At 39.8% G+C, this 19,280-nt stretch overlaps 1 protein-coding gene across 1 annotated transcript in view; it reads right to left on the minus strand.

Moving 5' to 3' along the window:
• Positions 1 to 420: 420 nt before the first annotated feature.
• The window catches only part of PHEX (phosphate regulating endopeptidase X-linked), a 116,285-nt gene continuing 97,425 nt past the window's right edge, over positions 421 to 19,280 (minus strand). Inside the window, exons 16-22 of the mRNA XM_075521218.1 lie at positions 18,881 to 18,935; positions 15,574 to 15,641; positions 13,367 to 13,497; positions 10,096 to 10,161; positions 9,881 to 9,985; positions 8,247 to 8,323; positions 421 to 4,639 (exon numbers count right to left, since the gene is read on the minus strand). Coding sequence (XP_075377333.1) covers positions 4,537 to 4,639; positions 8,247 to 8,323; positions 9,881 to 9,985; positions 10,096 to 10,161; positions 13,367 to 13,497; positions 15,574 to 15,641; positions 18,881 to 18,935 — 605 coding nt within the window. The 3' untranslated portion in view covers positions 421 to 4,536. The remainder of the gene's footprint in view (positions 4,640 to 8,246; positions 8,324 to 9,880; positions 9,986 to 10,095; positions 10,162 to 13,366; positions 13,498 to 15,573; positions 15,642 to 18,880; positions 18,936 to 19,280) is intronic.

Consider the following 19,280-nt stretch of genomic DNA (forward strand, 5'->3'; position numbering starts at 1 on the left):
GTCGCTGAGCTGCACTTCAAACTCGGGCATGGAGCCAGGGTTATCCTATTGAAAATACTTCTGGAAAATGCTTAAAAGCAATTGAAAAACAGGTGAGGCTACAAAGGGTGGGCTGAGACAGGAACGGACTGGGGCAAGAGGAGAAGATAGAGGCTGACAGGCAGGGGCATCTTCTCCCACCCCTTCTTATGCTCTGGCGGCTTCTGGTTGGGATAGCTCTGCCACCTGCCCTTCTGCAATTTCTGCAGCATCCAGCCCTCGTCCACAGTAGCTCATCCTATGTTCATTTTAATTGTCTCCAGCAGATTAGTGGGGGCAAGTGGAGCTTAATAAACTCTGGCTGCAGATGACTAGACGAGTCTGAGAGAGGAGGTCCTTCTTAGGCTGTCAAGCAGTAACAGTAGCCTTGAGAACCTGGGGCATGTCATTATGCTCTTTATTACATTTTATAAAGGCGGTATATTACAGAACTAACATTGTAGACTTGGACAGTAACAGGCCAAGCAGCTTTTGCCATACTGCAAGCATAGGAAAATTCTTCATTACTTTGGCTTTTACTGGCTAACACAGTTGTCTTTAAAAAGTCAATCAACATATTATGCAAGAAGAAAAATTAAAAAGTAGAGTAGACTGACTAACAAAACAAAAATCCAGATTAAAAAGACATAAACACAAAAGACCTTTTAACTCACCTTTTAACCTTAGTTCTGCCTCTTGAGTCGTCAGGCTTTTAATATTTCTTTGGAGACAGATACATATATATATATATCATTGCTGTAAGATACACTTCTAAGCATGTAATTTGTTGAATAATACTCAATGAAAAGTTATACATAAACCCACCTGATTATTTTATAAATAATTCAAACATTTAGTGTTACAATAGCATAGCTACATAAAGAATGCTGAATTCCCCCTGCACAGGGCACGAGGCAGAGCTTTATAATGCAACTGAGTTTTTTGGTCCTTCGGCATCCAAACCTAGCTTGGACATCATTTATGTGCCTAAGCAGTTTACACAGGTGAATAGCACAGCCGCCTTTTCAGAGAGCTACTCTTGTGTAAAGCTAATTCTTTCACAATGCGATCAGCAGCAATACTCACAGTGTATAAGGTGGTGTTTTAGTGTTTTCAGGGTTGGGCTATAAAAAGGAGGTTTACATATTTTCAGGACCCAAAGAAGGGGATGTGGGGCAGGAGTAGGGGTTGTTTCTTTATGTCTACACAGTAGAACAGTATCTCCAAATTTACACAGGTAAAAATGATTTGTTTATAGGTGATCCTTCCCCACCTGCTCACTGGAAGAGAAGAAGATTACCGAGCCAACAGGAAGAAACATTTCACAATATGCTTAAAGGAAAAAGCATGTTGACAGAATTACTGGCAATTAAAAAAAATACCAATTTAAAACCTCTGGGACAAGAATACATATGATGAAGGATCTGTTTGCATAGATGTAATAGGTGAGCCTCATAGCAACACAGCAAGGCATTGCTAGCATAGACCCAGGAGGCACGATGTGAAAACAAAGCAGGGCCAGGGAGTCTGATAAAACAGAAGCAATGGGACAAGACCTCACAAACCATCGCTATGCTTTAGCTGTCTTTGGTGACCACGTTTTAAGAATGTGTTTAATTACTTTCTGCTTTGCTTTCCAACTTGTACCTCAATAGCTGACTCCAAAGTGAACTGTAAATTGCATTATCAGCTGTTTGGTTTGAGGTAAAAAGTGGGCAAGCGAGGCAGGCCAGGATCCTCACGTGGGCCTATGCAAGACCTAAGCCCAAGGCACTGAAAACCTGAGTCAACAGCAAGGATTCCTCAAACGTGGATACTACTGATGAATGTGCTGGCCAGCAGCAAGGACTTCTGGCTTTCCTGGGAGTGTGTAGACCCTCTCTCAACTGCTAAAACCAGGGTCCAAAATCTGGCCATGCCCTCTCTTACTCCCTCCTAGCACATCACGCCCAAACCCTCCAGCTCCCCGCTATCCCCCCAGCCCAGGACCTGCCACCCTGCCTGCTGCAAGAGATGCCCTAGCAAGGATTAGACAGTTTTTTAGTGGTTCCTGTGCTGTTGGGAATATGTATGCCACAGTTCAAAAATCCTTGGTATTAAACATGAAAGACCAGAGCCTAGCAAGGAGCAGCGAGGGTGGCATTTAAGGCAGCAAACATCAGGCGTTTCAGAAGAAATCGCTATCCAGTACAGAGAAACAACCCCATAAACCACAAAATGACAGAATCTGTCCCACTGGAAAATAGCCATGAGAGGAACTCTTGCAAATGCATCTCTGACCTGAGAGATAAAATTAGAAAACTGAAAGCTGACTGTTGTGAAACTGGCTTTGCATAGTCCAGTAATTCAGAAAGTTTAGATAAGTGTTTCAGTTGTTGTCCTGACTTTTCTGAGGACAACGACCGTATTGGTACTACCTTTAATGGGGCCAGGGTGTCACCCCTGAACTTAGTGCTGTTGATCCAAAGCAGCCAACATCAAGTCGTGTCAGTGCTCATATGAGCACAGGAATTAATTCAGTACAGTACTCAATTTGCTAAGGAACTTTCCCATTAGTAGGCAAACAGTATCACTTTGCTCAAGATCCATACCTGCTTGTTTGAGGAAAGTCTCTCTGAAAATACTGCCATCCAAACAGTTTATGTGAAAAATATCTCCAGGAAAAAAATTTAGTAGTGGCAATTCAAATAACGAACTGTAATCCCTGGAACTCAGGAATAGAGTTGGCTTGAAGGAAGCAAAAGTGCTTTTCCTCTTAAGAAAACTTCGACTTTTTCAGGGAAAAACTGAAAAAAGAAAGTCCTGGTCCCAAAACATAACATTTTGCTTCTAAGAAGTGGCAACAGTGCCTTGAGTTCAGGAGTCTCAGCTTCCTTCTCTCTGGAAGGTAGCTTGAGGGCCTGTCTCCTTCCATAAATTATGTTTCCATGAGGTCCCCCTTTTTAATAAAGAAATATAGGAAACTAACCCCATTTGCAAAAACTTAGTTTCAGTTGAACATTCCTCCACCTTGACTGTTGGAAAATATTTGACCAATCCTTGTAAAAAAAGTTTATCTTACTAACATTTCTATACTGATAAAATAAAATTTAAGCAAATAGAAGAATTTATATATTTTTGTATATATATATAAAAAAGTATATATACACACAGAGACATATATAGATTTGCAGTAATTAAATCAGTCTAAAGAAACTCTCTCTCCATTTGAAACAATTCCGCCATGTAAAAATGAATTAATGCACATGGTATAAATAAATACCAGTTAAATATGTACCTTTCTGTTGGGGAAGAAAGCTGTTTTGATTTTCTCTCCCCCTTAGAAATAGTTATGTGTTAAAGTTTTTCTGCTGCAATAAAATATGTTTTTTTATGAATATTGTTAGAAATCAAATGAAAAACTCAACTGGCCTGCATGTATACTGTATTTAAAAGTTCTCTACTGCTGAATTTCTCTTTTTATCCAGACAAGTCAAATGCTGCTGGTACTCTGTTTTTCAGTCACATACACTTCTTTCCTTAAAATCACAAGTCACACTGCCCTGTCCAGAACATGAGGACAAACATGCACACTACTTACATTCCTCTGTAAGACCCACACACTAAGAAATCCCTCAATTAAAACTGGTATAGTATTTCAGGTTTAAAAATAAATGTAGGTGAAGCTACCTTCAGCACAAGGTAAAAATCACCCTTTGGGAAAAACCACTGTCCTCACTGTAAACAGGAATAACTGCTGTAATATTTCTGAGTATCACGGTGCTGGGAATTCCCTTTGCAAGCCTCTGATTTTCACCATACATTGATTTTTATCATAAGCTGTTCTAAAATTAGAAAAGGCCAGGATCTGACAAGTATCCTTTCTGTTTAGTCCTAGCAGATGGAAACCATGAGGTGCTTTCTCAGCTTGAAACTGTTCCAAAACCTGAGGCACTAATCTGACATATTAAACTGAATTTATATAAAGTCTTGTGTCTTTACATCATGCAACATCATTTATGGCATGCTGGGCAGTGACAGTTTAAGTTATGAAAATGCTGTATCACACAGCAGATCAGAGCTGGCTTTATAGCGGGTCTCATGAATTTCTTCATCCAGAAAGAATGAATTTTGTGTGGGAGCATTCTGCATAGCACCCCTGCAGAGCAATGGATTAAAACTGGTTTTTAACATTTACCTCATGCTCAACTATAAATCAGGAATTAGAATTGCTAATGGCAGTTACCCATCAACAGCAATGCAACTGCAGGTGAACAGGAGTAGCTTTACGGATAAAAGGAGTTCCTTTTTTAATTATTAAAGAAAACCTATCCTCTTCTCCTATTTCAAAAGTTTCTAGGCTCTGCATAGAGACTGATTCGATCCATGCAGGTTATCAGCACGGATAAGGAAGATGCATTTGAAGTAACACCTCTCCAGATTGCAGAACATTATTCTGAAACTCTAGGAGTGGGCTTGAGCTCAGGTGCAGCAGTTCACATTGCAGACCCCTCTTGACAGAAGACCTGGAAGGGACCTCTACCACAGCCGGCAGGATTCTGCCCCTCGGTTCATCGTCGTATTTGTTGGGCAATTGAAAGCTTTACGGAACTCTTCAAAGTTGCTCATGGCACCGATAACTCTGCAAAGAGAAAAGAAGTGTGATCGATGTGTAGATTGTCTTCTCTTAAACATCACAGGCCTGTAAATGTTTCAGTGTGTTCACTTCAGGTTGAATTTTCAGGCTTCCTATGTCATTTTTCCACTAATAAAACCAAAAAGTTCAGGAGAAGCACTCCCATTTAAAGTTAATGTGAAGACAATCTTGTTTCGTTCAGTGCTTTGAGAAGCATCTTACTTTGCTAGAAACTCATAAAAAACAATTGCATTTTGTGGATACTATGTCATTTGGAACAATTTTCTAATCCGACCCTTGGCAGCAAAGGTGGATCAGCAATAGCCTTGCACGGTGGAATTCTTCTTCCAGCAGCTGCCAGACTGCTGCAATCCAGCAGGCAGGAGCATGTAGGCATGTGGTTGTGCTGGAAGTGATTTGAATTGGCTTGTGCCAGCCAGACTCTTGTAACAACTCCCTCTGCCCACCCATGTACACACACACACGCACGCTGGCTCCCTCGGACTTCGCAGCTTGAAGCTGGGGTCAGGCACAGCCTCTCTTACTGGCCAGCTCAGCCTTACAGCCATGAGCATCTCAACTCCTCTGTAGTTTGGAAATATGTTTTCTGAGGCTTCTGCCCTGAGCAGCTCCCAAGTTCTCTTGCTTCCACCACAGATGTTGTCATACTGAAAGAGCAGCACATCCCTGCCTCACACAAGCTAGACAATGTGTCTGCATCCCAGACTGGCACCTTCAGGCGTAGAAGAGCTCGCTCCTTGTATGCAGTCATCCTTGGCTCCTGCTTTCATGTCTGTATTATTTCATGCTGTCAGAAATTATTATTTTACCATTGCTAGATTGGGATTGTGTTGTTTGCTGATTTTTCCTATGCTTTTAAGCATCTTGGAATTTACTAACCTGAAATTTGCAATGGTATTAAACAGCATCCTGAGTTAAAAGCAGAAAAGTATCTACTGAGATATTAATTGTATGCCTTTCCACCCTCTTTGTTATGCAGTGGGAAGGCATTTTTCTCCATTGCAGACAATCAGCTTCTCAGCATAGCTCAGCATGGTAGAAAACATTCTTATTGCATTGATTAGAATTTCTGTGGGTAAGAAAATTTGCAGTCGGCTGGTGCAAAAATGTCTAAAGGTCAGTTTTGTAGGGAGAATTGCAAAATGATGTTAGGCTTCAAATAAGATATACAGCTTTACTGTAAAAGCATTGTAAATACATATTCAGGGACTGGAACAGCAAGAGCTGGTCATGCAGAACTGCTGCTGAAGTTGGTGGGAGTTCTGCCTGCCATGCCAGGGATTTCACTCTGAAACCAGCATTCAAAAATAGTGAAGACACATACTAATACTGAAAATCTGCCAATTAAAAATAAATAACCCCTTATGTGTCCATGCACGTGACTTTTCTACCCATGGTTTGATATTGCCACACATTAATTGTGGAATCAGAGTGGGCTGTCTGGATTTCATCCCGTTGAACTACAGTAGAGACACCTTCCCCTGAACAGGTCACCCTGGGCTCCCTTGGCAGTCAATGGAAAGATGTACTTGCAGAGTCTAAGTAATCCAAATTTATTACTTACAGAAGGATTATATATATGCATATATATATATATATATACACACACACTTTCAAAATGCCTATTCTTTTTTGACTGTGAAGAGAACCTGGGGTGACTAGCTCAGATGCTCAGGATATGTGTTGCTCATTTCTATCATCTTTTATAGTTACTTTTTATAATTACTTAAAAAAGGGCTGTTTGGGCTTTTTGAATAGCAAGGGCTGTCAATGTTGAAACTAGCTGTACTGCTGTTATACTCATAATGGTCTTGGGACATAAATGAAGCAAAGTTGGGGGAAACAGGTAATATAATTTGTTAGCCCAGTTGATATGATTTGCAACAAGACACAAGCACCACAGTTTCTCTTCAGGTCTGAAACAGAAGCCTGTTTGAGTATCTCACATAAAAACTAAGAAAATGTTTTTGTATGTATTTTCTAGACCCCAAATTCATCTAATCTTCTCTGGAATTTTCTTTCTGAGCCTGATTCCTTCATGAGTTTTCCTCATGAATGCTCTATCCCCAGGCTTCCCTGTATATTTTGTGATTTGCACCATCTCATGGGAACATAGCTAAGTAATGATTCAGAGTATATAAATATATGTACAGGTAAATAAATCTCAGGACTTTAAAAGGCAAGAGATGGTTATTTTACCAAAATCTTAACAAGGGTAGGAATTATAAAAAAATATTGCTCTGAAGATCAACCTGATACTCCTGTCCTCATTGTCATGATGTATTTTCAGTTGTTAAAAGGCATGCAGATGTGCATACTACACTAGTTTTACCCTAGCTAGCTGGTGTTACAGGTATTGCAAAGGTACAGTAGTGCATGTTTCAATGCAGAGTATAGAAGTCTACCAAGACCAAGCATACACATCTGCAATGCTAGCTTATATTAAATTTGTGTCATCATGTTTCCAGTTCCATTATTTCTTAACCCATTCTGGTTATAAGTAGCCCAAGTTGTGTTATGCATACTGTGTTTATATCTTCAGCTTTAGCATGGCTGTGTCGAGGGAATATGTCAGACTACCTATGAAGCAACCTCACAACTCCCCTGTGAGGGCAGCGTTGCTAGTTTTACTTTACTAAGAGAAAACTGAGGCAAAGGGGGCACGTATCATCTAAATTTAGCCGTGGAGAAGGTGGGTTCCCAGCTCCCTCTTTAGCCAGCAGAAAACGGTAGGAATCTCCAGAAGGCAACTAATCCCGTGTATTGGAGACACCTCCGTTATGAATCAGCTTGTGGAGTTAACATCCTTCCCCCAAATACAGAGGTAATGTAGCACTTGGCTGAGGACAAATACACAATTCTTAGTGAAGTAAATACAACCAACATGAATCCCAACAGAAAAAAGTTGCTCTTGGTCACACAAACTCTGTGGAGAAGCAGAGGAATAAACTCTGGCTTCCTAATTCTTATGAAGTCTTTAAACCTTCCTCCTTTTCCAGCCTTTCCTTCTGGAGGTTCAGGGGTGTCTGTGGTTAGGAGAGCCTGTGGGAGGCCTTTTGGGCAAGGACGCAGGCACACTGTTATGGCTGGACTACTACAGCTCCTTCAAGCAAAGTGTCTCTTGAAGGGCAACTAAGAGTTCAACCTTGAACTGAACTTACAGGGCATGTTCTGCTTTGCATTATCTATATAATTCAAGGTACTCACTTTAAAGCTTTTCATGAACTCAGGCAGATTAAATCAAGGACCCTCCTAATATTCACTGTTTTCTAAAGTAGAATTGCATAGAAAAAAAAGTGATAGATTAGATACTTTAGATACTCAGGCCATGATTATAGAACATCACAGGGATCAGAGTGTGTTCTGGTTCAACTGCTTTTGAAGGTAGATACAAGACCCTCATTTTTACAGAAGAGCATTTGCAATAGTGAAAGGTAAGCTAATAAAAACAGTTCAATTTCAATCTAAGCCAAGAGCACAGTCCAATTTTGTGTTTGCTCTTAAACCCCTCTTAACATGCTAAATTTCTGCACTTGTGTGCTGCAGTGATTGATTCTGTATATATACTGAGTAAATACATTATTTGCACTACCTGAACTGAGGAGGGCTGTGAGCTCCAACATATATTTGCTCTCTTGCAGATTCTGGTCTAAAGGAGTTGCATCTTACCTAATAAAAGATAAAAAGTAGAAATAGGTACGTTATCTGGGATGACTTTGGAAGTAAAGTAGAATGTAATGTCACTGTTCTTAAGATGCCTATTACTTACAGAATGCACAAAATGGAAAGACACCATGAACTCCTATTTTGTTTCACCTTTGCTAACTTGCAGTTTTCTGTTGGTATATTCTCTTGTTTTTCAAATCCCTTAATGGATCCAGTCTCCACCCACTGTTATTCTCCACCCACTCATTCCCATCATCTAATCATAGCCACTTTAGTAGTTCTTTTTTTGAAGTTCTCTATAATTGTAGCTTGCTTTTCAGCTTGTGCTGCAGCATTTCACGCCTTAATAATTACCAAGCATATTTTTTGGTCTCAAAGCTATGTAATGTGTATGAAAGGTAAAAAAATCTCATTTAAGCAGCCCCTACCTTACCTAAGCCCCTGTGTTGAACGTTTCCTATTGACAAAATCCTTTAAGCCAGTGTCGTGGTTTAACCCCAGCCAGCAACTAAGCCCTACACAGCCTCTCGCTCACTCCCCCCTGGTGGGATGGGAGAGAGAATTGGAAGAGTAAAAGTGAGAAAACTCATGGGCTGAGATAAAGACAGTTTTAATAGGTAAAGCAAGAGCCGCGCACAGAAGCAAAGCAAAACAAGGAATTCATTCACTCCTCCCCATGGGCAGGCAGGCGTTCAGCCATCTCCAGGAAAGCAGGGCTCCATCACGCGTAATGGTTACTCAGGAAGACAACCACCATAACTCTGAATGTCCCCCCTTCCTTCTTCTTCCGCCAGCTTTATATGCTGAGCATAATGTCATATGGTATGGGATATCCCTTTGGTCAGTTGGGGTCAAGTGTTCCAGCTGTGTCTCCTCCCAACTTCTTGTGCACCCCCAGCCTGCTCGCTGGTGGGGTGGGGTGAGAAACAGAAAAAGCCTTGACTCTCCTCATATAGGGAGTTTGTCCCAACTGTCTTAACCAAATAAATAATTCCTGATTCTCTCCCTTGTTCTACATATTTTTATAAAAAACTCACATCCCCTATCAAAGTTTTACTACAGCATATTTAGGGTACAGCAAACAAAGATGGGAAAAAGAACCCTAAGATTTGCTTCACTGCTGCTTAGTTTCCTTGAACAACGTGCTCAGTAATGAATGGCGATGGTACACTTGCAACAGGAGTCTGTGGTGGAAGCAGTCAGAAATTGCTGCATATGGCAAACACCAGAAAACTGGGAAGCTAAAATGGAAAGAGGTTAAGGAATCACTACGTGCAAGAGCAGCCTTGCAGTGGATGTAAGCAGCAAGAGGAAAGAAAGCTGCCATGACAACACTGTGCAAAACGAAGAATAATTTCAGCAGTTCTGGAACCATGGCTACATAGATGAGGACAAAGAAAGAGAAAAGAAATAATAGTCCTGGGAGAAGAAGTCTCTGCTTATACCCTTAAAAGTCTGGGTTTGGCTGGTGTAGACTGTTGAAACAAAGCAGTCTCATCTCTGCACTGTACATTGTGCAGGTTAATAGATGGGGACTTGAAACACATTTGTAATACTCACATGGGCATAACTCAGAAAGAAAAGCTGGTTGTGTGTGAACTCAAGGCCTGGGAGTAAAGGCTCTTCTTCTCCTCCCCTCTTTTCTGTAATCCATCTCCTGTATGCCTGATAAGAAAGAGATACCGAGTGCCTTTCAGAGACGTGGAGCCTAACCACAGCTTTTTCTTTTTTTTTTTTAAATAATACTATGTTTCAGATATTTTTCATCTACTTACCCTGAAAGCCTCTCGCAAACCTCCATTATCCGCAATGTTTTCTGCCAAAGTCCTCTTGCCTTTCACCTGGCAGAATGAAAGAACATCAGTCATTTAGACCCATTTCTGAACTTCCTTCTTGATCAACTTCAAGAAAGAGGGGAAAAAATAAAACGAGGCCAGAAGGACCTCAGCCAATTTCAACCATCATATCTCTGGTTAAGAAAACTGGGTTTCAATGTGAAAACTGTCAGTAAACAATTCTGTGTGATGAGTTATCCTGGCTCTGGTCCTAGATCTCTGTAGCACAAAACATAGTAGATAAAATGCACTCAAGAATGCAATCCCTGAACTTTGATCTGAGCATCAATAATTTTCTCCTGAAGACTGTTTTTCCTTTGGTTACATGTGAGGTCCAGTAGCCTCTTTCTTAAACTTTTATCTAAAAGGTTATATTTGTTTCTCTACATAACTCTTTATATACTACTGGGATGCTAAAATAACTTTTAAGTCATAACATAAGACAGCATAATTAAAAATAACTGTCAGAGACAGAACTGAAATTGATAGTATATTCAGTGCTCTAAAAATATCTGCGAAGGAGATTCACATTGCTTTTCCCCAGTATTGATTCCAAAAGCAAGAGCATAGCAACAAGAATATATTGTGAGAAGCAGTGCTATCTAAACTTTCTGAAAAAGCCAGTCTTCTGGTATTACCAAGTGCAGTATCATTATGAAGAAACTCTAATTTCTGCAAGTGCAGCATTATCTCTGATCACCCAGCCTCCTAGGGTCTTAGTGTTACCAAACTGTATTTGTAATTAGGCAGTTTTACTCTCTGCTATGCCTGAAATGAGCAAGGTAATTGAGCACAGTTTTGAGCAGATCTCTGAAGGTCAATGCTGTCCTGCAAATCCTCCGACGATAGGCTCTCCCATGCCGCAGGGATGAGTATAGGGGGGTTGGCGTCAGGACCCACCTTAGTTTCAAGATGGTAAAAGAGGGGAAAATGAGGCAGAAGATGTAAAAGGACCTAGGGGATACCCAGGTACGTGTGCACAGCCCCACCACTCAGTGGAGATGAGCCCCTAGATTGTACCCAAGGTATCTTGCTTGATGCCTTGGGTCCAATGTTACACACAAGGGTATAACAAAGGAGAAATGGGAGCAGTAGAGGAAAGTGGAAGTGGAAGTATTTAAAAGTACTGGAAGTATTTAAGAGACGTTTGGATGAGGTGCTTATGGACATGGTATAGTGGTGGTCTTGGTAGTGTTAGGTTTACGGTTGGACTCAGTGATCTTAAAGGTCTTTTCCAACCTGTGCGATTCTGTGATTCTGTGAAGTGCATCCCTTTCCTGCCAGCCCTCCCTCCCCTCACGAGCCTGGAGACGGAGGTGGGAGAGAATTTTTTAGGAGAAAAGATGCTGGGACACCAGGGTACATGCACACACATCAGCTGGCTTTTTTTCTGGTCTACCTACTCATACATTTTTCTTGCAGTGGGCTTGTGAAGTTGACTGATTTAGAGCATAAGATGAGAGTAACCTAGCAGTGGCATTTGGGCTATAGGTCATTTTAATAAGTGGAAGAAGTCTTTCTGCTGATCTCAGGCAGCTCTGGGTCAGGTATCTGAGACTACTCTGTGCAGACAGTTTGTGACAAGGCTCAGGGACCATGATAAGTCCTTATTTGATCAGATGACATTATGTGATTACTGCACTCTGAAGCTATTTCTATATCCACTTTTTCTTTCATTATACTTCTTTTCTGGAGATATTTTTATTGTAAACTGAATGAGAAAGAAGAAGAGTAAATAGGTTTCTTGATCTATGTAAAATATTCGCACAGGGGTAAAAAACCTGCAGAATGTACAAATATTGATGCAAATGACAGGCAAAAAGCAGCTCTTTGCATGATTAGCTCTTCATACAGAAGCTATAAAATATGGCAGAAAATATCAAGATTCTTCTTCTATCATCTAAAAAGTGCTTTAGGTTATCCCACGGAAATAGGAGGAAAAAGCCTTACAGATGACAAGGCTGTGGGTAACAGGATCTCTCTAGTAAGCCCATCCATGGACTTCAAAGGCAATAGCTACACTGGAGGGAAATTCAGATCTACCCCATCTCAAGAGACACCATAGAAGGTAAAGGAGATGGCCAAGCCGATGGCAGGACCATGGAAAGGACTCAGTCACATCCTTGGGAAAGGTTTTAATGACCTTCTTTAAGTGGCGCTTTTGTATTGACGGCTTTTGTCCTACAGATATTTAGGAATGAGCCTGAGAATTTTTATTTGTAAATTAGCTTATATGAAGTACTTCAAGTCTGAGTTGTTGGACTGCAGACTGGACCACAACATGGCCTTGTTATCTCTGAGACTAATACAAACAGCCCAGGGAAAGTGTGAAAATTATTGCTAAGCATGCAATGTGACCTCTCTATTCTTAAAAGGCAAAGACGTAATTGTACTTCTGATTCTAAAATGTAAGTAGAGGTGGTAGAATTGAGTAGGGGTGTGGTATATGTTTTATCCTGAAAATTAAGATTAAAATCATGTCCCAGCCAACATTACTGGAATTTTAGCTATTGATTTCAGAAGGTCTGGGATTTATCCTATTTGTCCTTCATTTTGGACACTTACATAATGTGCACATTTTCAGGGAAGCCCATAACTCTGATAGACAATGAAACAGAAACCATTCCCTTGCACTTTCTTTCTCACTCCTTTTCTATGAGCTACTGCTATCATACTCCCTTCATTTGAGATACAAATTGGGTCTGCATGCACACGTGGAGGAAATAGCAAGAGTTGAATGTGAAATAAAGTAGAGTTTATGCATCCATTTTATAGCTGTAATAAATAACAGGCAGAATTGCTAAAGGAATCTATAAAACATGCTATTATATTCTTCTTTTTAAAAAGAGTGGCTTCTCAGTTTTCATTATGGAACTCATCTTGAGAAGACATTTAACATGCTCACAGTAATTAGACAGGCCCTGCTGAGTGGCTTCATCCTCTTCCTCTAATTCCAATACGATGTGATTAGGAGAAGTGGTTTAACCCTGTCACCAGGATGTGGGTAGTGGTATTTGACTGGACTAATCAAACCTGACAGACAATTTTTATCACAATTATTCACTTCAAAAAATGATTTGTTGTGAGAAATGAAGTTGGTAGCCTAGCCTAATATCCCAATATGTTGGGGTTTGTAAAAAGATAACTTAAAAACAAAACAACCCAAAACTTCTAAGGCACCACTGCTTTCAGTCATTGGTGTTTTACATACATGTAAGCCAGCTCTCTTCCAGTAGTAATTGCTGTATTGATTAATCATGCATTTTGTTTTCTCTTTAAACTTTTCTTCAGAGTCAGTTGTCCACCAAGGGTCTAAATTTCCATTTTTGTCATATTTCCGACCTTAGAAAAGAAAGAAAGAAAACAAATGTTTTTGTAGGAGAAAACCCCATACTTTTCCAGTTTTGGAATCTATCACCTGCACAGAAATGAGAGGTGAATGTACTCATGCAAGTGTGTGTACAAAATAGATAAGATCAGTGAACAAAATCTTGAACCCACTCAAGTCAGTGGTGAAAAACTGGCATTCTATTTATTGTCATAATTTCCATTTTCAGAAAAAAATAGCAATGACTAATGAGTGCTATAGTACATTTTATAATTACATAATGTAAGAGGCATATGAGCTTTCTTGTAAGTATAATTGTGAGTATTTTTCATCCTCAGCCCACATGTCTTTGATTCTGCAAACCTGATGATAACTAATTCATTATTAATTAATTATACACTTGACCAGAAAAAAAATCAATTTCATGGAAACTTCTGAAGTTTCCATTTTTTGCCTTGGAGCAAAACCAGAACTTTTGAACCCTATTCATGGAAGCAAGGAGAATACATACATCCCATTCCCCTGTCTGATGGTTACAGCCATGGCTTGTGGAAGATTCAGCCTCAGGTCCCTGCTCCATCTCATTTGTAGGAAAGTATCTAATCTCCATCATGTCTCCAGCCAGTCAGAGAGGAACCTAAGATTTGCTTCCCTAAGCAGACCAGACACTATCTCTTGCCCAGGCTCTTACCTTCCAAATATAGAAATAAATTAGTCTCTAGGGAATTTGTCATCTTGAACAAGACAACACACAGGGAAAAAATAAAGAAATAAAAAGATGAAAGAAAACATCTTCAGCACTTGGTATCATGTCTACTGGCTGCTCCCTACCTCTCTTTCCTGCAGTCATAACAAAGAATTAAATCACAGAGCAAGGTTGCATCCACATGGTCAACTAAATCTGCTCTCAAAAAAAGTCCTAACATGTCTTGTGTCTACCTTTCTGCAACAAAAGACTATATAAGACCTGACTGCGAGACTTTTAGGAACAGGGGGTCAGCACTGAAGACTAAGTCCAGGCCTTCCACGTCACACTGCAGGATGGAAAAATCAGCTGGTACTCAAGTGCTGTAATATCCTCTGTAGCAGGGTCTTTTAACCATGCTATGCTCAAATGAAGATCAGTTTCAAAAGCCAAGTTTATCAAATCAAACTATCGACTGAAATACACAGACGTACCTGCTACATCATAACCTGTGTGATATGGAAGTGGTAGGGCAGATGGGAGTTTATGAAGAAACATTTTGCCATTCAGGAGTGTTTGCTTACGCAAAATGTTGTGGAGCAGTGCCAACAGGATACAGGTTTCTTAAAAGGTATTCAGAATAACGCAACATAAGCAACCTAACTTTAGTTAGGCAGTGAGCTAGACACCTGCTTTGCCTTAAACTCCCTATAGTTTCAGTGGAAAGAGGTTTCTCTAGACAGTGAGTTAGAGCGGGATGTCAGTCAGACACTCAGAATTGCTCCCTGGAGAAGGAGGTTTGTGTTTCTCTCTCTCTCCCCCCCTCTCTCTCAGGAGCCCGATTTTAAAAAGCACTTTACTGAGATAGCCAAAGTTAGATGGTGGCAATGCCCCACTCTACCCCGGTCTTCAGGACAGTTAGTTTGACGTTTTCAGACCACTTCTTTCTTTCTTTCTTTTTTTTTTTTAATATTTTGCAATACATTTTCTGTTTCACATTTGTTCCAGTGTTGTATTTTAGTATTTGTACGTAATTGTCTTTTGAAAAAACTCCAAACTGAAATGAAAAGTTTTCTTGGAAGTCATTTTTATCAATCAGAAGTTATCCCTTTGCCCTTCCCACTCCCCCCAACCAGGATTTTCTGAATCTGTTGTTGATTTAGTTTCCATTCAAAATAAACAGAAAGTGTCAAACTCGTGGTATTCTTTACCAAACAAAATCTGGTTCAGACAAGAAAGATTGTATGTAAATAAAGAAAAAAATACAACTTTATATTTTCTTTCACACAATTCAGCATTGTTAAGAAACAAAACAATAAAAATGCTAACGCATATACAAGTCAGCTTTCTAATCTGTCAACTCTGTTTAAAAAAAAAAGTTATCAACATATGGAGAAATACTCACCATTGCTATCAAATCCATGAGTAAACTCGTGGCCAACGATTACTCCTATGGCACCATAGCTTAATGACCTGTAACACAAAGAAGCAGTTTCCTCAGAAAGTGTCCACACTCATGAGCATCAAAGGACAGAAGACAGAAGACTCAAACAGATTTCTACCTCAGGAAGGATCATTATTTATTTAGACTGTCAGTGGGGTGGGAAATGGGACTAAAAATTATACCTGCACAATTTTGACTTAAATTTGTTGAAAGTCTGAATGTTAAACTCTTACTTGTTTAAAAACAACCTTTAATATAAAACTTTAAAAAGCATTGTGATGGTTCACTCTTCTAACCAAACCTCTTATTAGCATCATACGAGCTCCAAAATGTCTCCTTCAGCTGACTGCATTGTGTATATTCTAACTGAAAACAGGACAAAGTTATAGGTGAAATTACTCTTTTAGCGTCATCATGAAAAAAGAATAGATCAAAGGCTGAAATTAGGTTCCATAATGCCAGCTGCAATTATTCTTCACCGGCATGCAACAAACAGACTTGCAAATGACTGACTCTATAAAGCATTAAACAGATCTCCCTTCCATTATAAAATGAGAGTCATACAATTTCTTTGTACCTGCACAGGAATAGGACATGATCTACAGTCAGTTCTAATACACCTGAGAACCAGAATAGAAAGAAATATTTTCTGTTCCTGATTGACAATTAATTACATTTTCCTTGTTGTGTCCAAATAAACATGCATCTGGGAGAAATAGGGATGAAAGTGGGAAAGGTTCAGGGCTTTTTTATATCAAATGCAATGGATATTGCAGGAGGAAATTGATGTACTAAATGCATCTTTCGTTGGGTAAGTTGTTCTTTGTGATTTTAATTATTTCAGCTATTGAGATGCCATACTTCAAAGTAGCTTATAGTATTTCTAACACATTGTATTGAAACAGGAGAAAGGCAGAGGGCTTTGAAGTAACATGTTATTACTGGACCTAATGATCCATAGCACGCTAATTGCTCATCTCAGTCATGGCCAAAAAGTATTATATGATTTAATTCCCCCTGCTCCCATGACAATTCTTCACTTTGTTTTTTTCTTTCCTGAAAGGTAATTTGCATGTGATAAAATCTTCCCTACTGTTCCACCCCCACCCCCCCCACCCCCCAAGTACTATGGCAAACCTTCACTAAAAAGTGCTGATTAAAATTATACATTTCAGCTATGGAAATATCATCCTTTTGTGTGACAAATTTGTAATCCTGTGTAGCACACAGTGATAATTATCCATACTAAATGTACTGTATTAGACTTGTTTTCCACATCTGAAGTAAAGTGGTTATACAGGATCTTTTGCAGCTGGAGAAGTATAAAAAGAATGGCACAAAACACGTAAAGAGGTCAAGAAGAACCAATAAGCCCTATTACTAAATACATCTTATTTTTCCTCTAAGGTTCTCGGTCACCATGAGTGGCAGGGACAAAGAACAGGTTGGTGCCTGGGCACTCCCCAGGCTTTCCCCAGCTCCAAAAGATGGGGTGAAGTTTGGGGTGAAGTTTGGCCTTTGCTTCTGTGAACACCCTTCAGCATTTTGTCCAGCTCAACAACATTTTGCCAGAAACACTCCCAGCTCTGTTCATGCTCTTCACTTCTGGGGCACAGCTGGACAGAGGTGGAGGGGATTAGGTGCAGCCCAATAGGTGCTATATCAGAGGGGAACTTTCTGGGACTGGGGAGGCTCAGAGGACTGTAAGGAAGCTACCTCAGTAGTTTGAAGTCTCTATTTCAATATATCTGTCACTGAAGACTTGTACTATGAATGATGGCATTTGAATGGTATTTTATTTCATGTACTGAGAAGTAAAGTGATAACTTAGCTTACCTTTATGCGAATAGATACAACTGTTTTATAGTGGTTATGCTGGAACTGGACAATAAAACACCACTAAATGTTAAATATTTTCTAAATCAGTTTTCCAGCAAGTGCTGATGACTTTTTGATGATTTTTCTGTTCCAGTGCCATGTACTGTTTCTTTTAAGCAGACTGAAAACAGATCCAGAATATTTCAAGGACAAAAGCAGTCTGTTGTCTGATATAAAACAGCTACATTTGTTTACTAAATTTCATTTTGATACGTACTCAAGCAAAACCAATTTAAGCTAAGGTAACCTTTAAAGAAGAGAAATGAGCAAAGTATAATTCTTTGAAAGAACCACAATTTTATCACTATGGCAGAAGGTCAGGGTACAGAGAAATCTCTTCAGAAAGCAAAGCTGGAAACAGATCTGCAATAACCACAGCAGAAAATAAGTTCACCTTAACAAGAAAGGACTTTCTTCTATCCCCAATTACCACTTGGAAAGTCACCTGGCTCATAAGAATTCTCTTTGAATGCAAATTCATTTGTTCCTAAATTGAATGTGTCTCTCTACATATATTGCCAAATTTCCTGTTTACAAGGACACATCCAGATTGGAAGATGGCAAACCCAAAATGTTCAAAAAGTTTGATTTTTTTTAAATAAAGATTTATTAAGGATATGTTTCACCCGTAACTGGCTTTATATAACTGCAAAATAACTTTCAGAAACTGCCGTCAGAAACTTTTCATGGTCTTATCCTGCCCCAAAATAGAAAGTTATTGAACTGCACAAAAGCAGTGATCTTTCAAAATTAAATATATGTGACTTATAATTGCTCTTCCTCAGCTACAATAGCACATGGGCCTGCTCGGGCAATCGTTTATGCGCATGGAGATATTCTCATGCACCTCAATAGGCACAGGCGAAGGCCCAGTGTTAATCTTAGATATTAGCAGAAAGTGAACAATAAACTGATAATAAATGGCTTCTCAGGGTATTCACTTCTGTTCAGGAAGTGTTAGTTACCTGATGTACAATTCTTTTTAATACCTGCCATGTGCACACTGCTGCATCTGCATGCTATAGCATTGAAACACTTCCACTCAGGTGCACTTAATTAGCAATTCCTGTGAGAAATCAGTCATCAGTTTAAGGCAACAGCAACACATACAGCTCCCAAGGGTAAGAAAAGTTATCGCACAAAGCAGCAGTTTTCGACGTCTGTTTTTTTCAATAATAAAAGCAGGATGCAGCAGGGAAGAACACACAACCCAAGGACCAAGCTTTCCCTACAGAAGGACAGCACAGTATTCCTGTGCACTTCCTGTTGGTCATCTTCAGCAGTGTAGCCTTCTTCTCCATGCCCTCTTCTTTGTCTATATGTATTTCCAATACCTTTCCCTGTTATTCCTCATTTCCAGGTGTATGACATTCCCTGGTGCAGTACTTACCTAGGATACTCTGTTCCCCAAAAGAAAGGCTTTTGCAGTTCTCCTGCTGGGAATCCTGCAAGAGCAAAAACAATAATAGTGACGTCCCTAGTTCAGTACAGCTGAATAACAGTCACAAGGCCCAAGGGTTTGGATTTTATAACCGTTTTTGGTTAGTTTCAGAAGGTTTTGCTAGAGGAGCTTTCCCTCAGCTGGTAGTTTCAGAATGCAGTAGAGGATCTTTGAGAAGAAGCAGAACTCCTCCCTCCTTCAGGACCACAACGGCAACAAGATGCTGCGCTGCAAGAATTTTCTTCCATGGCTACAAGCATGTCTGTGTGTGTAAGTGCATGTGTTCTTGTGAAAAAAATACCTAGTGTTTCCTGTGAAGAAAACTGTTGGATTGCCCTCAGATGTGTTG

The sequence above is a fragment of the Mycteria americana genome, chromosome 1, assembly GCF_035582795.1.
Source record: "Mycteria americana isolate JAX WOST 10 ecotype Jacksonville Zoo and Gardens chromosome 1, USCA_MyAme_1.0, whole genome shotgun sequence".
Lineage (NCBI taxonomy): Eukaryota > Metazoa > Chordata > Aves > Ciconiiformes > Ciconiidae > Mycteria > Mycteria americana.